This window comes from Rhagoletis pomonella, unplaced genomic scaffold, assembly GCF_013731165.1.
Source record: "Rhagoletis pomonella isolate Grant_MI unplaced genomic scaffold, Rhpom_1.0 Rhpom_scaffold_00002, whole genome shotgun sequence".
NCBI lineage: Eukaryota > Metazoa > Arthropoda > Insecta > Diptera > Tephritidae > Rhagoletis > Rhagoletis pomonella.
In genome coordinates, this window is record NW_023458556.1 from 24433877 (window position 1) to 24448544 (window position 14668).

The 14668-nt window shown below is 41.8% G+C and overlaps 1 protein-coding gene across 1 annotated transcript in view; it reads right to left on the reverse strand.

Annotated features, from left to right (window-relative positions):
• LOC118734500 overlaps window positions 1–7320 on the reverse strand; it is an 81101-nt gene extending 73781 nt beyond the window's left edge. The window contains exon 1 of the mRNA XM_036464219.1: window positions 709–7320. Within this exon, the coding sequence (XP_036320112.1) occupies window positions 709–7320 (6612 nt within the window). The remainder of the gene's footprint in view (window positions 1–708) is intronic.
• Window positions 7321–14668: the final 7348 nt, after the last annotated feature.

Here is a 14668-nt window from a genome sequence, read left to right on the forward strand (position 1 = left end):
AAAAAAGTCTTCGCTATTAGAGATTTGGGTTGATTGTAGTTCAAAGTGTCTCTTACCTGGTAAAAAAGTTTGAGAGAAAAAAAATACACTTTTTGAAAAATTAAATTAAAAAAAAAATTTGCACTTTTTGTTTATTGTTAAATAAAAAATTTTAAATAATGAAAATCAATAATTATATCACTCTATCTTGAAGTGACAAGAATTACTGACATTCGAGTAAAAACATTGTTGGAATCTATTCAATTTTGACAAAGTTATGGGCATTTAAAAAAAAAATTCTCACTGTCAATTCGAATAATCGATTTTTGCCTGAAAAACAAAATCGCGTTTAATTCGGCCGAAAAATTTTTCCGATCCAAAAGAAAAAATACGTTTCTCATTATTTGGACCAACAAACAATGTATTTGAGTTTGGTCGAAATTAAAAATCATGCTCGTACCTGACCGGTTGTCTGGAAATGGAAAGCATCACGATAATGTCACTCAAGTGAATACCAATAGCCCTGTGTACCGTTGCCTTATAGATTTTGGATCTAAGTGCAAATACTTGTTATACGGTTTCCTTGGGATTTGTCTCGATTATATCCAACCAAAATATATTGCTCAATAAACCCTTCTATGTATGTATATACAAACATAGTATGTAAGTACACAACACTTATTCGCTTTTTTAAATCGTACATGTAAATTCATTGTCGTCCCGACTTACCTGCGGTGTGCGTGTTTCATCGCCGGGCCCACCAACACCACCTCCCCCGCCTCCAACGCCCGCAGCCACCGTGGCGGAGTAATTACATTGGCAGCCCTCCTCACAGCACAAACGCACCAATTCGTGTTCGCCGCATGTGCACGGCTCTTCATCCTCCTCATCGTAGGCGCAATCCTCACGTATCAAAATAATATAATCCGCCTCGAAGAATTCGTTGCGTGTCTCATCGAAGACGACACGATTTTTACGCGCCGGCGGCGGACGATTCGGTTTTTTGAGCAGACCGCGCAACTGACCGTTCACTTCACGCATTTTGACGGCTGTAACGGCGCTTGTGGCGTTGATGGCAGCAGCGGCGACTGTGTTTACAATATTTAAACTTTGGTTGTGGCTTTGATTGGGGTCTTCGATTTTTTGGTTTCGATTGGACACTTGCGTCCGCACGTTTGTTGCACTTAGAGATACTTTGGTGTTGATGTCGCCGGTGGTGACACAATTTATTGGGCGTGCGGGCACGTCTGATGCGCCCGATACACTTTGATTTAAATGAACGTAATTGCTTTTACCGTTTTTCAAATTATACACACTAATGTCGTTTTCGTTGTTGTTGTTGTTGCTTCTGTTAATGTTGTCGCTGTTGTTCAGCAACTGATTTGCATTTTGTTCAATCGCACAATTCACACAATCACAAATCGAATTTGTTTCAGCGGTCTCACTATTCGCGTACACGTCTGTGTCAATACCGATTGAAGACACTTCATCGAATAATTCGTCGTAACATTCGAAGGCGTCGGAATTTGCAAACGCGCTAACACCACCGTTCAGCAAATTCAGCGGCTTTAAAGCGACGTTGCTACCTTGGCCGTCACAGCCGCCGCCGATACGATTGAATTCACACTTCTTTGTGTCGCGTACGAAATTTTGATTTGTGTCCACACCGACAACGGACAATGGCACACAGTGATGTGTTGCTGCTGGTGTTGATTTTGTTGTTGTTGTTGTTGTTGTTGTTGCTGCGTATCCGCCACCGATGATATCACTCAATCGACGCGCATCAAATTCGTATAGCGAATTGCCCGCAAGCGGATAAAACGCGTACTCGTATATGGGCTGATAGATGGCGGGGGGTACGTAGGGACTCAAATGGTTATAGACACAACAGTTTTTGTTACTGACGTGATTGCAGTACAAAAACGGTCCGGTTGCCGCTGGAAAATGTTGTTCACTTGAGGGTTTTGTGGCAACAAAAGCGCTTAACCGACCAAAATTCAAAGCCGCTTTGGGCGGTGGCGGACGTGGTGGTGGCGGTGGTGAAGATGGCGATGGCGATGGCGATGGCGCTTCTAAATGCGCTTCCGGCTGTGAGTTCAAAAGTTGGCACTGTTCCTGTGCAAATGTTGCGGTTTTCGTTGGATTCAAAGGGCGATTACTGACTATTGAGTTAGCAAAACTTTCTACAGTTGTTGTTGTTGTAGCCGTTGAATTCTCTGTTGCGTTGGTCAGTGCAAGTTCGCGTGACTCTGCGTTGTGGGTTGACGTCGCTGACGATGCGCCTGCTATGCCACCACCACTTTGTTTATGTCGCGTTGGCTGTTCAAGTATTTCCACGCGATTTTTGTTATTGTTTATTCGCGCCTCAATGGTTGCTGTTGTTGTTGTAGCGTTTTGTATACTGCTGGCATTCACAGTCGCATTCGAATTTGCTGTTTGCTTTGGGGTGGCTGTTGCTCCTCTCGTCGCCGCGCTCTTCTGCTCGTCCTCCGCTTTCTTTTCTTCCTCTTCTGGTGGTTTATCTTCTTGACTAACTGTAGTTATTCCTACCTCAGTTGGGGTTGTACTGTGTACCGTTAGTTTACCACTATCACTAGTCGCTAGCAGCGAGTCAAGTGCCTCCGCTCGTTGCTTTTCGCAGCATTCAATTGAGCGGCGCTCTGTTGTACTCTCGCCAGCTGCTGTTGCTCTTGCTTCCGCTAGGCGCTCGTTACTTTCACTTGGTTCGTTGAATTCCTGCGCTGTGGCTGCTGCGCACTCGCTGCTCGGTTGTCTAAAAGTGTTGATGATTCTCTCGAAATTATTTTGTTGATTACAATTACTATTTTTATTTCGCCGATTATTGTTGTTGTCCGCTAACTTAACGCTGCTGCTGTTGCAACGAGTTTCTGCTGTTAATTGGATTGCACTTGGCTTTTCAACGCCTAAGTCACCTTTGTCGTTTGTCGTAGCTGCTATTATCCACTGTGGCGACCTTACGCCACCACTGTTGCTGCAATTTCGTCTTTTGTCTGCGATTTGGCCAACCGCAAGTGTTGTTGTTATTATTTTTGCTGTTCTTGCTGCTGGTTTTGCTCTATCGAGCAATACAACAACAGTTTCTGCCTCCTGTTCTTCTTCCGTTAGGTCCACTAGACCTCCTCCGCCGGTGTTGTTGTTGTTGTCCTTTGGTATTTCAATTATCTGCTGCGACGTCTGACTGTCAGCGCTTTGCCGCGCGTATGCGTCTCCCTCTGCCAAGCAACCTTTAGTACCAAGCTTACCTTCGAAGTGTTTGCTTTCACTGCTTTTCAAGGCTTCTTCGTACTTCGCTGCTTCGTCTGCCTGCCGTTTCGTATAGAAAAATTTGTCTGATGAACAAGCTACTTCGTCTCCGTTGCCGTCGCCCTCGTAGTAGTCTCTATCGCTTTTCTGTAATTTCTGCTGCTCTACCTCCCCTGCGCTCACTTCATTAGCATGCACGTCGTCGTGGCCAAAGTTGCCGTTGTCATATTGGGGCTCGTGCTCGTCTTTAAAATGATTGCGTGTCACGCATACTAATCCACGAAAATGTTGTTGCAAACGTTGCAAGCGTTGACTAGCCGCAAATTCGTCTCTACCACCGACGGCACCCTCTGCTAATGATGGTGCTGACACGTTAAGCGTTCCCTTGGGGGCTGCGTGTGCGACGTGCGCCGCGCTATAGTGGGTACACGCTTCGGCTAAGTGTTGCCTATTCAAAAGTAGTTTATCTGCCTCACTTAGGTTTGTATTGTCTAGCTGTTGCGGTTTTATATCAGCGCATTCCCCATATTTTTCGCATTCAACTAGCGAATCCAGCTGTTGTGACCCCTTTTGTGCTGCACTTTCTCGAGTGTGCTTCTGCGGTAATCGACGTGCAGTTATAGTTTTTGCTACTTCTTCGTCAATAGTTTGCTGTTGCTGCTGTGTTGCAACTTGAACTAAATTGCCCCAATACAGCCCAAGCTCCAACCCCTGACGCAGTTGTCGTGTGGTACTTTCACTTTGTGGTGCTTTAGCTAAGCTTGAAGTGCGTTGTGTGCTTGTCGCACTTACCTCTTTAAACACTTTTGCATTCTCGGCGTTGGCTTCTATGGCAACATTTGCCACTTGTTCGACCGCTTGATGTGTTGATGTGTTGTCGTTAGCGCCTCCTTTTGCCCACTTATCTCTTTGATTACTTGCACTTTCAGGTGCCTCGCAAGTGGTGTGGCTGCGCCGCCCTATATTAGCAACACCACCACCACCACCACCAAGAGCACTTGTACACTTAAAAAATGCTTCTTTCTGCGACTCCTGCTCTCCTCGCGTTCTGCAATTTTCGCTTACTTTTTCCTCTTTGCTTTCTTGTGCGTCGCTTTGTCTGCTTTCTTTTGCTTCTATCGCCGATTTATGCTTACGCGTCCTCGCTACTTCGTTCGCAGTGGGGCTGGCTCTGTGTACGACCGCAGTAGGGTTGGCCGCGTAGGCAGTCTTGTTTTCATTAATAACTTCACAGTCAGGGCTGCAATTTTGCGCTACTTCTTGCCCCTCTCTAAACTGGCTCGCTGCTGTTGCTTTTCCGACTGAAACCTCTTGCCAGCACTCTTCTCTCTCCTGCTCGCTTAGGAGCGGTGGCCTCGCTAAGGCTTCGTCTGTTGTACTGTGTCGCCCCCGCGTGGAGTTTTCATCAATCACTTTAGTTACTAATTCGTTGTCGTTGCTATATTCAACGAGCTCAACATTGGCGGCCGTGTAATCGGGCTTTAGCAGTGACTGCTGCTGCTGCTGCTGTGTGAATTGCTGTTGCGAATTATGTATTCGTTGCGCTCGTTGCGTATTCGTTGAATTGAAATATGCGCCTACCTCCCAGCTGCTGTAGCTCTCCGCTGCTGGCGACTGGTCCTGCCTCGGCTGCCTTTGATGCGTGTGGGGGATGAGTCGTTTGCCACAAATTTGCTGAGCAGGCTTATTTGTGCAAATCACGTCGCATTGATGCGGGCATTTTTCATACTCAGCTACACTTACTTCGTCGTTTCGTTTTTCTACTTCTTTTCCTTTATGATTTTTCGTTTCTTTCGTTTTTATTTCACTTATCTCTTTGGTGTTTGCTATACTTTCTGCTTTCAGCTGTTCTTTCTCTATTTGTTGCTGTGCCTCGTTCGTCGCCACGAGTGTAGACAATTCGCATGAAAAGTGGCCCTTGTGGAGTTTTTCAGCCTCCGCCTGCCTGTTTGTGACGAAGTAGCGCCCTCCGTCGTCGTTTCCAGCTGTATCTGTTTTTTGTTCGATAGGCTCTTGAAAGCCTTTTTCCTTTTCTTCAACGTTTTCAATTGTATTCAATCTAAGTTCGCATTCATTCGCTTGCCCCTGACACCACTTTCGACTTCGACTTTCACCAACTTTACTTTCTTCTACTTTTTCAATGTTTTCATGAATGGCCTTTATGGTATCGACACTGGCACTGGCGTTGGCGCTGGTACTTCTACTGGTACCGTCATCAAGGCGCACAGCAGCGCTTCCAACGACACCGTCGCCGTCGCCACCACCCCCTTTATTGACCTCACTGTCGTCTTCGCAGCCAGCCAACAAATTTGCTGCTTCACAGATACACCATTCACCATTCAGGGCCTTAAAATTATATAAATAGCAGTTATCAGCACTGGCTTTTTGTCGAATTTCACTACACAATAAATTTTCACAATCACTTGCAGTGCCGTTATCCACTAAAACACCGACTTGGCTTGCTGCTTTGGTATTTTTCACAGTTTTCCAATTTTTTCTATAGTTTGAAAAAAATTTCGTCTCAGCTGCTCCAGCTGCTGCTGCTGCTCCAGCCACACGTCGTACTCGTATGTCGTTGTCCTCGTCGTGTTGGTCGCCGCTGGCTCGACTGGCTGCTGTTCTATGTGCTTTCACATTCACCACGCTGCCATCGCAGCTCCTTTCACTGCTACTGCTGCTATTGATGATGATGATGGGGCTTTCGCTAGCTGCTGGTTGTTGCTGTTGTAAGGACTTTGTTGTGTCACCCTTTGCCGATGTCACGTCCTCAGCCTGTTGGCATGTCGCGCCGATGTGTTGTGTTGTGGGGAAAATGGCGTTCGTAGTGGCATAGTCCTTCGTGCACGTAAACGCTACTCGTTGTGGTGAATTGTTTTCGATCGATGACGAAGTTGATTTCGTCACGTCCCTCACGCTTGCGGTTCTCACATTCAAGTTGGTGACTCTTTGCTGTATGCAGCCGCTGGCATACTGGTCGTCGTCAAAGCTTAACTGCCATGGGTTGCCTGTATTCTGGTCAGTGGCATGGCACAGTGTATTTGTTTTTGTTGTTGCTGTTGCTGTTGTTGTTGTGGCAAGAGCACAAGTCGCACTCGTCACAGTGATTATTGCTGCCTCCGTCGCCGCCGACGCCGACGCCGCCATCATCGTCGTTGTTCTCGATGGTATCGCGTCCAAAGCGCATGCGCCTGCTCTCCCACCTGTGCGCAGCAATGGCATGCCAGCTTTGCTCTCTATGCCACCACCGTGCAGCAGCCATGGCAGCCACCCAAATGTTGTGTCCGCTGTTGTTGTCACTGTACTCGTTGCCGTTGCCATTTCCGCTAAGCTAAACTGGCCTGTCAATGCAAAACTATTCACTGTTTCTTTTGCTGCTGCTGCTGCTGCTGCTTCGCCAGTTATTATTGCTGTCCCGTTGCTCATACTCTCTTTTGTTTTTGTTAATCCCACTTCGTCACTTGCCCGTTGTATTCCGTAAACGTTCCCTAGGCGCAACAAAATTTCAGCCTCAACGCATTCTTCCCCGCCATTGCATTCGATGGGTTCAAATGCCGCTGCTGTTGGTGCTTCCACTTCTATGTCTGCCAGCATTGTGCACTGAAGCGTTTCGTTTTCATTTTCGCTGCCAACAATCGGCCAAAAGTGGTTGCTATCATCAGCGGCACTACTCCTGCTGGCACCGCAAGCATTTCCGTTGTAGCTCCCATTTCTGTTGCTGCTACGACTGCATGTTTTGTTGTTGTCGCTTAGACTTTTATTATTATCAACAAAGCAGTGCGTTGCATTGCCGTCTACGTCGTTTACCGTCGCTTCGACGCTTGGTTGGTTTGCACTTTTGTTGTTGCTTATTGGTTGTTGTTTGTTGGCTGTTGTCAGTAAGTTGCCAACAATTAGTTGCTGCTTTTGTTGTAATTCGTTTGCGGTTTGCGCACTTTGTTTGCCTTCAGTTGTCATTTTGTCAATGGCTATTGTTGTAGCTGCCGCCGCAGCCACTTCCACACCCTCGGTCGCCGTTGCGTCGTGACTTTCTGATCGTTGTGAATTGGCAGTGGAGAAGATCAGGAAGTCAAGAAACATCATGTTTGTTGTTGGTACATTTTACAATGTGTCACCAAGGTGAGTGCTCGGATACTCAGATTTGCAATCATTTAAAAGCTGCAAATACAAATCAGAAAATACTCAAATTAGAACCAGGCTAGTAGTACGTAGATATGTATGTATCGAAATGTTTATGTTATATGTACATATGTATAGAGTGGTCAGCAATTTTTTATGAAATATGAAATCACTCTTTGATTAAAAATTGGTTTTATGGTCCTACCTTATTCTTGAACAAGCAGGGCAGATACACAAAAACCGTTTCGCCATCGCATTCTCAACTGGACGTCGCTGCCAGGGTTCGAAAACTTAAACTGCTTTTCTAAATCTCTTGTTGCTTTTTCTGAACAAAATTTTGACTTTGACTATTTTTAACTCAGCGAGTTAATGAATTTATATAAATAAGTTTTAATAACTTGTCATATTTGTCATATTGCAAGTAAAAATTTTGTGAATTTGTTGCGATTTAAAAAAAAAATAATTTTTTCAAACCCTAATCTCTTAAACTTTCGTTGGTGGCTCTATTCTGTGCGTAGAACAAAATACATACACAATATAGATGCTGGTGTTTTCAAGGACTACCCTAATATATGTGAAAAACTCCAATTAAACCGAATCAAAAATTTATAATAAAAAATTTGAGAAACCAATTTTTGCTTGCAGTTATAATTCGGTTGACATGGAATTTTTCATTTACAAAAAATCTCTAAACTTTTATATTTAGAATAATTTTAAAATATCTGTTTAGAAAGTTTTGCACAAAGTTCAGAAATTTTACTTTTATATTTTTTGTTGTAGTGTGAACTTTATTTTTATAAAAAATTGACGAAAAGATATTAGAATAAAAAACTTGGCATTCATACGAAAACTTCTCTGTGCTAATACTTTTGTTCGTCAGTGTGCATTAGGATGGTCCAAAAGCACATTAAAAAAAAAAAACAAAATAAGTCGGAATTTTAATGCTCTTAGGATTTTTCCATATCGAAAAATATACCCCTGTTTTTTATTTCGAAATCAAAAAATATTTAGAGGTAGCTCAAGCCGTTCAATTTTTTTCCGTGTATTTTATATGAAAATAAAACAATGTTCGTGGATATGGTATAGAATTCTTGAAAATAAATATTTTTCGATTGGAAAACTTTGCTTCTCTTCAGGAGACTTTCTTTCTTATGCGTTCCCTAAAAACCAAAAAAAATGCAATGCGGAGACCAAAAAAAAATCGCTGGCATTGAAAAATCTTAAAACTGCTTTTCTGTCAAGTTTTCCTACAAATTTCCTGCGTTCCAATTTGCCCCATGAAAGCAAATACCTAGCAAGAACTTTTGAAATTGTGGGGAAACTGAGTTTTGCCCATTCGTTTCCCTGGATGTCTCCCAGTCATTGCTGAGCGAAATATATATATATTTCTGACCATGGTTTCGATGGCTGACTGCTTGCAGATGTTCTTAAGTACTCCCGTGTGCATTGGCGCTTAGAGTGATACATATTTACCAACATTCTTTATTCGAGGCTTTGAGTGCAATTTGACTGTGACAACAAATACGTTACTTCTTCCTCCGGAAAAGTATGACATGCTTCATATTAAAAGGCTTTGAGTGCGCAGTCAAAATACACAGCCGAATAAAAGTTTTTGGTACACGGCTCGCTTAGAACTCATTAGCGCTGCAAGACCCTGTAACAAAGATCCAAATGGGGCTGGTAGCAATGAGTGCACAACGGGAACCTTTGCTGATGCTGAGGAGGTATTCGACAAATGGTTATCTAAAGGTACCTCTAAAGGCCTCTTACACCGCTACCATATCTGAACTTTAGTTGTTTAATATGTTGAGGAATTGTATGAGTCCCTGTTGCGAAATTTGCATCAGGCTGACTTCGCTAAGCGCGTAGTCGTTTAAAAGTTTGACTCTATGGTGAGCTAGTGTTGGACAGGTGGTAATAAGATGTTCCATTGACTCCTCTTCGCCACAGGATCTGACCGTGTTGCAAATGCCAAGCATAAGATTAATCCACTCTTTAACATGTTTGACTACTGAGGCGGAAGATGCCCTTTGTCCGATGATAGAGGTTGGAAGAGGATGACCACATAGCGGTATGTCTCTCTTACGGAGTAAAGGAATCCCTATTAACACAAACGCAATACGTACTTCGATCACATACAAGCTTCCTAGTCAAAAAAATCTCTGATGGATGGATGAAAAAATCTCAACCTTGCGGTGCTTAGCGACCAAAACCGAGGTCATTGCGCGAACGTAAAATATCTAAAGTTCACTCTATGTATATAAAAGGGGACTTAGAAAACTCCCATGGAGCTGAGGGTAAATCGAGAACTCAAAGTTTTCGAACAGCCGTCGAGGTTTTAATAAGACTTCGAATCTAAGGCCAGCTGCGGTGCTGTGCAGCTTTAGTCAGGCCGATCATAACGTATTGTGCTGTAATATGGTGGCGTAGAGCCAGAGTCAAGAACGCTACTTATAGTATATATATGTTAAATGGATTGGCAAGGAGTATAAAGTCAGCTGCTGCCCCTAAATGTATTATTTTTATCAATGGCTCGACGATCGGAGCTCCGGGAGTTATTTTGAAGATTTCCAGAACTCTACCCTTCGTTTATGCAGTCGCTACGGTGTAGTGGTTAGTGACGCGCGCTACAGGGCCTGATTGCGAGCCCGGTTCCCGACCAACATCAAAAAATAATAAACAAAACGGTTTTTTCGAATTTGGAATTTTTTATAGAGCACTTTATTCTACTAGTCCAGCGCTTACAATTGCATAGAATATGCATAATTGTATTTGGTGTGTACACAATTTTAGATCAATAGGTCAACAGGAATTACTACTTGATTTGACACAAACAACTGTCAAAACGACCAACAAGGGTGAGAAAAAGTGGGTTAAAATGTTGCTCAAAAAGATTCGACATTAAATTTTTCTATAGACCTTAAAGACGAGATTAATTGTAAATGTATGTTTAATCGAAAGTTTTCAAGCTATTTAGATACATTTGAGGCCAAATTAGAAAAATTTCAAAACACAGTAACAAATTTTGACGTTTATATCCGTCCAATATTCTTCTCTTCTATAATTGTCACACTGCATTCGTATCTTTTTTTTTTTTGGCTTACGCACAGTGTTATTGATATATTGGGATTTTGGAATTATTCGAAGATAATTGAGGATTTTTCCAGGGAGAAGTAGTGAACAAATTTTATATTATTTATAACGTTAACTTTCGTTAATCACTTCGACGAAGCGCGGCCACCGAACGTTATTTCGACTCTGTCGGGCTGGACGTCGGGTTTAATTAAAGGTTGGCCACATCCATCAATGGTGGCAAACTATACTATGAATACATTAAAGAATCAACATTTTGTGATTGAGTTTGGTTTTATATTTATTTTATTTTACACGATTAATAGCATTGGACCGCATAAATAAAAACTAAGCTATTGATTTTTGCTAAAATGTCAGACCTTTTGCTTCAATTTATATAAATAAATCGTGTAAACGGGGTCTGCTATTTTTGTAAAAGCGCAATTGCTTAGTTTTTATTCCTGCGGCACATTGACCTTTTTCATTTTTGAAGCATTCCCTTATAAGGGACAACGTTCACTTCCTATTTTCTTTCAATTTTTTAATCCATTAGAAACTTCCGTGTAACTCCCTCCCACTGTGACACACTAACGTCAAGGAATTAATTAATTTTATCGCCATCAGAGCGTGGGAACAAATAAAAACTTGAACACTTTTTGTACAATTTTCTTATCTTAAAATGAATTACCTTCTTATTGCTTCAATTGTAGTTGTGTGTAGTTATTTGTGCTTCTTGGCATTCAATATTTCTCGCTTGAAAGGAGTTTTCAATTATTTGCTGCCCTTCGGTTGCTTGTGACAGGTGTGCAGGCACCTTACAACGCCACACACATCCTTAAAGGACACTGGCCATCAGCAGTTGGTGGTACACTTTTCCCACATAAGTGTATAAGTATAAGTATGTACATATACATACATAAATTCTTATGCAAATTTGAACCACCAAAAAAGTAGACGAAATTCCCGCACACACTATCGCACACACAAACACGCGCAGGTAAAAAAAAAAATATATCACGTCACGCTCCAGAGGCGATCGCGCCTTTGCATAAGTAGGTATGAGCGAGGGTTTCTGGCCGCCTCGGTAGGACAAGCGAACACAACAAAAGGCACAAAAACAAAACATTAATGACACAATAAAACGTAATAAACAGGTCGTAACCACCAAAATGTTAAAACTGTGCTCGGGCGGTGGTAGTTTTTGTTAAAATTTTATTTTTATTTTGGGTTCGTAATCGCTTTGTTATTATCTACCATATACAAATGTATGTAAGTTTGTATGGCGGTAAGTGTAAGAAATACATACATATGTATATGTAATTTAATTCGCACACCGAGTTCCGTCACTAAAGAAAAATGCGTCCGTTCTCAAAGGTTTTCGGAAGTAAACTGAGTAGCTGGCTCAGAAAGCAAACCCTGACAACCCAACAACGACGACAATGGAGTTTTTGAATGGGCTGAGAAAATAATAAGTAAATGAGGGGCATGTAAGTAGACGTACATACATATGTACTTAGCCACCAGTTTTAATTTCCACCGCATAAATATTTAGTAGCAAAGAAGAGCGCACGCTGCCTTTCGCTTGCATGATCGTATACACACGCATGCGCAGAAGCGCAGCACAAGGCAGACGAACTTAGGTTGAGTAGTTAACCGTGTTTAAGTTGTGTGTAAGCGCGCTTACAACCAAGCTGTGGGAGTTTTTAATGAATCTGCATACGTATTAGTGTGTTGAAGTAATAATTTAGAGGTAAGAGTAAGCGTCTTCTTGTCAGCAAGTGCTTTGGTGCTCATACATACATACATATAAGGCAGTCAAAACTTGTGTTTTTTACAAACGTATACGTATGTATGTACATACATATTTAGTATTTAGCTGAGCTGAGGAAACACACACCTTTGCAACTTGGCGTTGAAGACATTTCTAACGCCGTTACCATCACCATTATCATTACCATCGTCATATCCACCGGCACTGCTGTGACCATTGTTCATCTCGGCGGTTCTCATCTTTGGGAAATTTTTGTTAGATGCTTTAAGTTAGTCAGCATTTTCAGCCAAATCTTGGCATAGCTGGCAGCAGACGCTTTTAAAAAGCGATCTTGTTCCGTAAACGTAATTAGTAGTAACGGTATACACACATACATACATATATGCATAGTTTACATAGTGTTACACTCTAAAGTACATAGGAAGTAAATTACCTCTCACTTAAGTGTGTGACCGGGTATCGTTTGACAAAGTCGCTGCACTGCCACTCACAGGAGAAAAGTTTTCGCAGATGAACATAGTAAAATAAACAATGTGACATTTTTGGCAATCACTCTAACCGAGGATCGAACCCCGCGATTTTTGGGTCTCGCCGCGACATCACAACGATGAACGTGGCAAGGCAAGAAACACGCGAGACATTGTGACGTCTACTACAGCTGTCACGTAAACGAGTGCAAACTCGGTGTTGGATTTGTGGTGGGAGAGACCCTCCGTCGCCGTTCAACCCGTTGGACGATCGTCTAGCCACAGTCCCATCAAAGCCAGATTTTTCAACATCTCATTCGCGACGACTGGAGTTTAAGTGTGCTCTGTCCAGTGCTTAAGGAAAGACTACACCGCCATACGCGCCAACTACCGCGGGATTAGCGTTCTAAGCATAGGTTACAAAGTCTTATCGCGCATATTGTGTGAAATACTGGAGGCCAACGTCAACGAACTGATCGCGCCTTCGTAGTATGGCTTTAGACATATCAAATCCACCATAGAACAGCTATTCACAACATGCCAAATCTTGCGATAGTACGATAGACACGCACCATTATCTTGTCTGTCTTTATGCCGCGATATCTGAATTTGGTATCCCCTCACAACTAATACGGCTTACTAAAATAACTTTGAGCAATATCACTAGCTCCGTCAGAATTGGGAAAGACTACCCCGAGCTGTTTAATACCAAACGCGGTTTCAGGCCGGACAACTCGCTTTCGTGGATTCTTTTTATCTGATTTTTGAGAAGATTATAAGAGCCGCCGACTTTACAAGAGCATACAATTTCTGGCATATGCCGACGACATCGACATTATCGGTAACAACACGGGCTAGGCTATTCTGCGGGATGAAGATAACGATAAAGATTATGGAAAGGATAAAGCTCAAAATTAAAAGGAAGACATAAAGATAAAAAACCATATACAAATAGGGAGAAAGTGATAGAGATAAAGAAGAAGATAAAACTGAAGAATGAGATATGTTATGTTATGCTTTGTTATGTTATGTTGTGTTATTTTATGTTATGCTTATTGATAAGTTTAACTCCCGTACACTCAACTCACCCCAACTTATTTTTTGTTATTTTATGTTATGTTGTGCTATGTTATGTTACTTTGTGTTATTTTATGTTATGCTAAGTGTTAAGTTCAACTCCCCTACACTCAACTCAATCCTCCTAATGTTAGTTCACACCAATTCAGCTTACCTCATCTAAACTCACCCTAATTCACCTTAACTTATCTAAACTCACCTCAATTCGTCTTAACTCAATTAAACTCAACCCGCCTCAATTTCCCTTAATTTTTGTGGTTAAATTTCACCCGCTGGGCGAACACTGGTACACTTAGGCCCGACTTCAGTTGGCCTATTTAAGAAGAGATTGTGGATTAACTTCGAAAATTTATTTTCAGATCATGCATTTAGTTTAGGTTGTTTTATCATTCTTGCCAAACAAAAATCAGCTGTTCAGCACGAAATGTAAACAAACTAACAAATACAACAACAATTTCAAGGAACAAGCAACAATGTTGCCACTTGTTTGGCATATTTGAATAAAGTTGATCTGAAACCCAACGAAAGCTAAATGGCATTTAAAAAAAAACCAAAATAAAACTGATGTGCCGTTTAAATATTCATCTGAAATTGGCCCTTAATTTCTAAATGAAGTACTCGAGTGTACATACATACATACATATGTATGAATGTAAGCACAAATATTATATTTAAATTCATAAAAAAAATAGACAAAAACAATTGTTGCTAGCGACTAAAACAATGTGACAACAAAACCTTCACAACAACAGAAAACAAAACAAAACAACCTTTATCCAAAACTGGCAGCAAAACAATAAACACAAAATTGTACAACATCATTTGATATGTAATCGCAGTTAGTTGGAAATGTTAAAGTGTCCCCTAGCAACATTAGCACATTCAAACGCACACATACATATTTATGCACATACAAATAGAA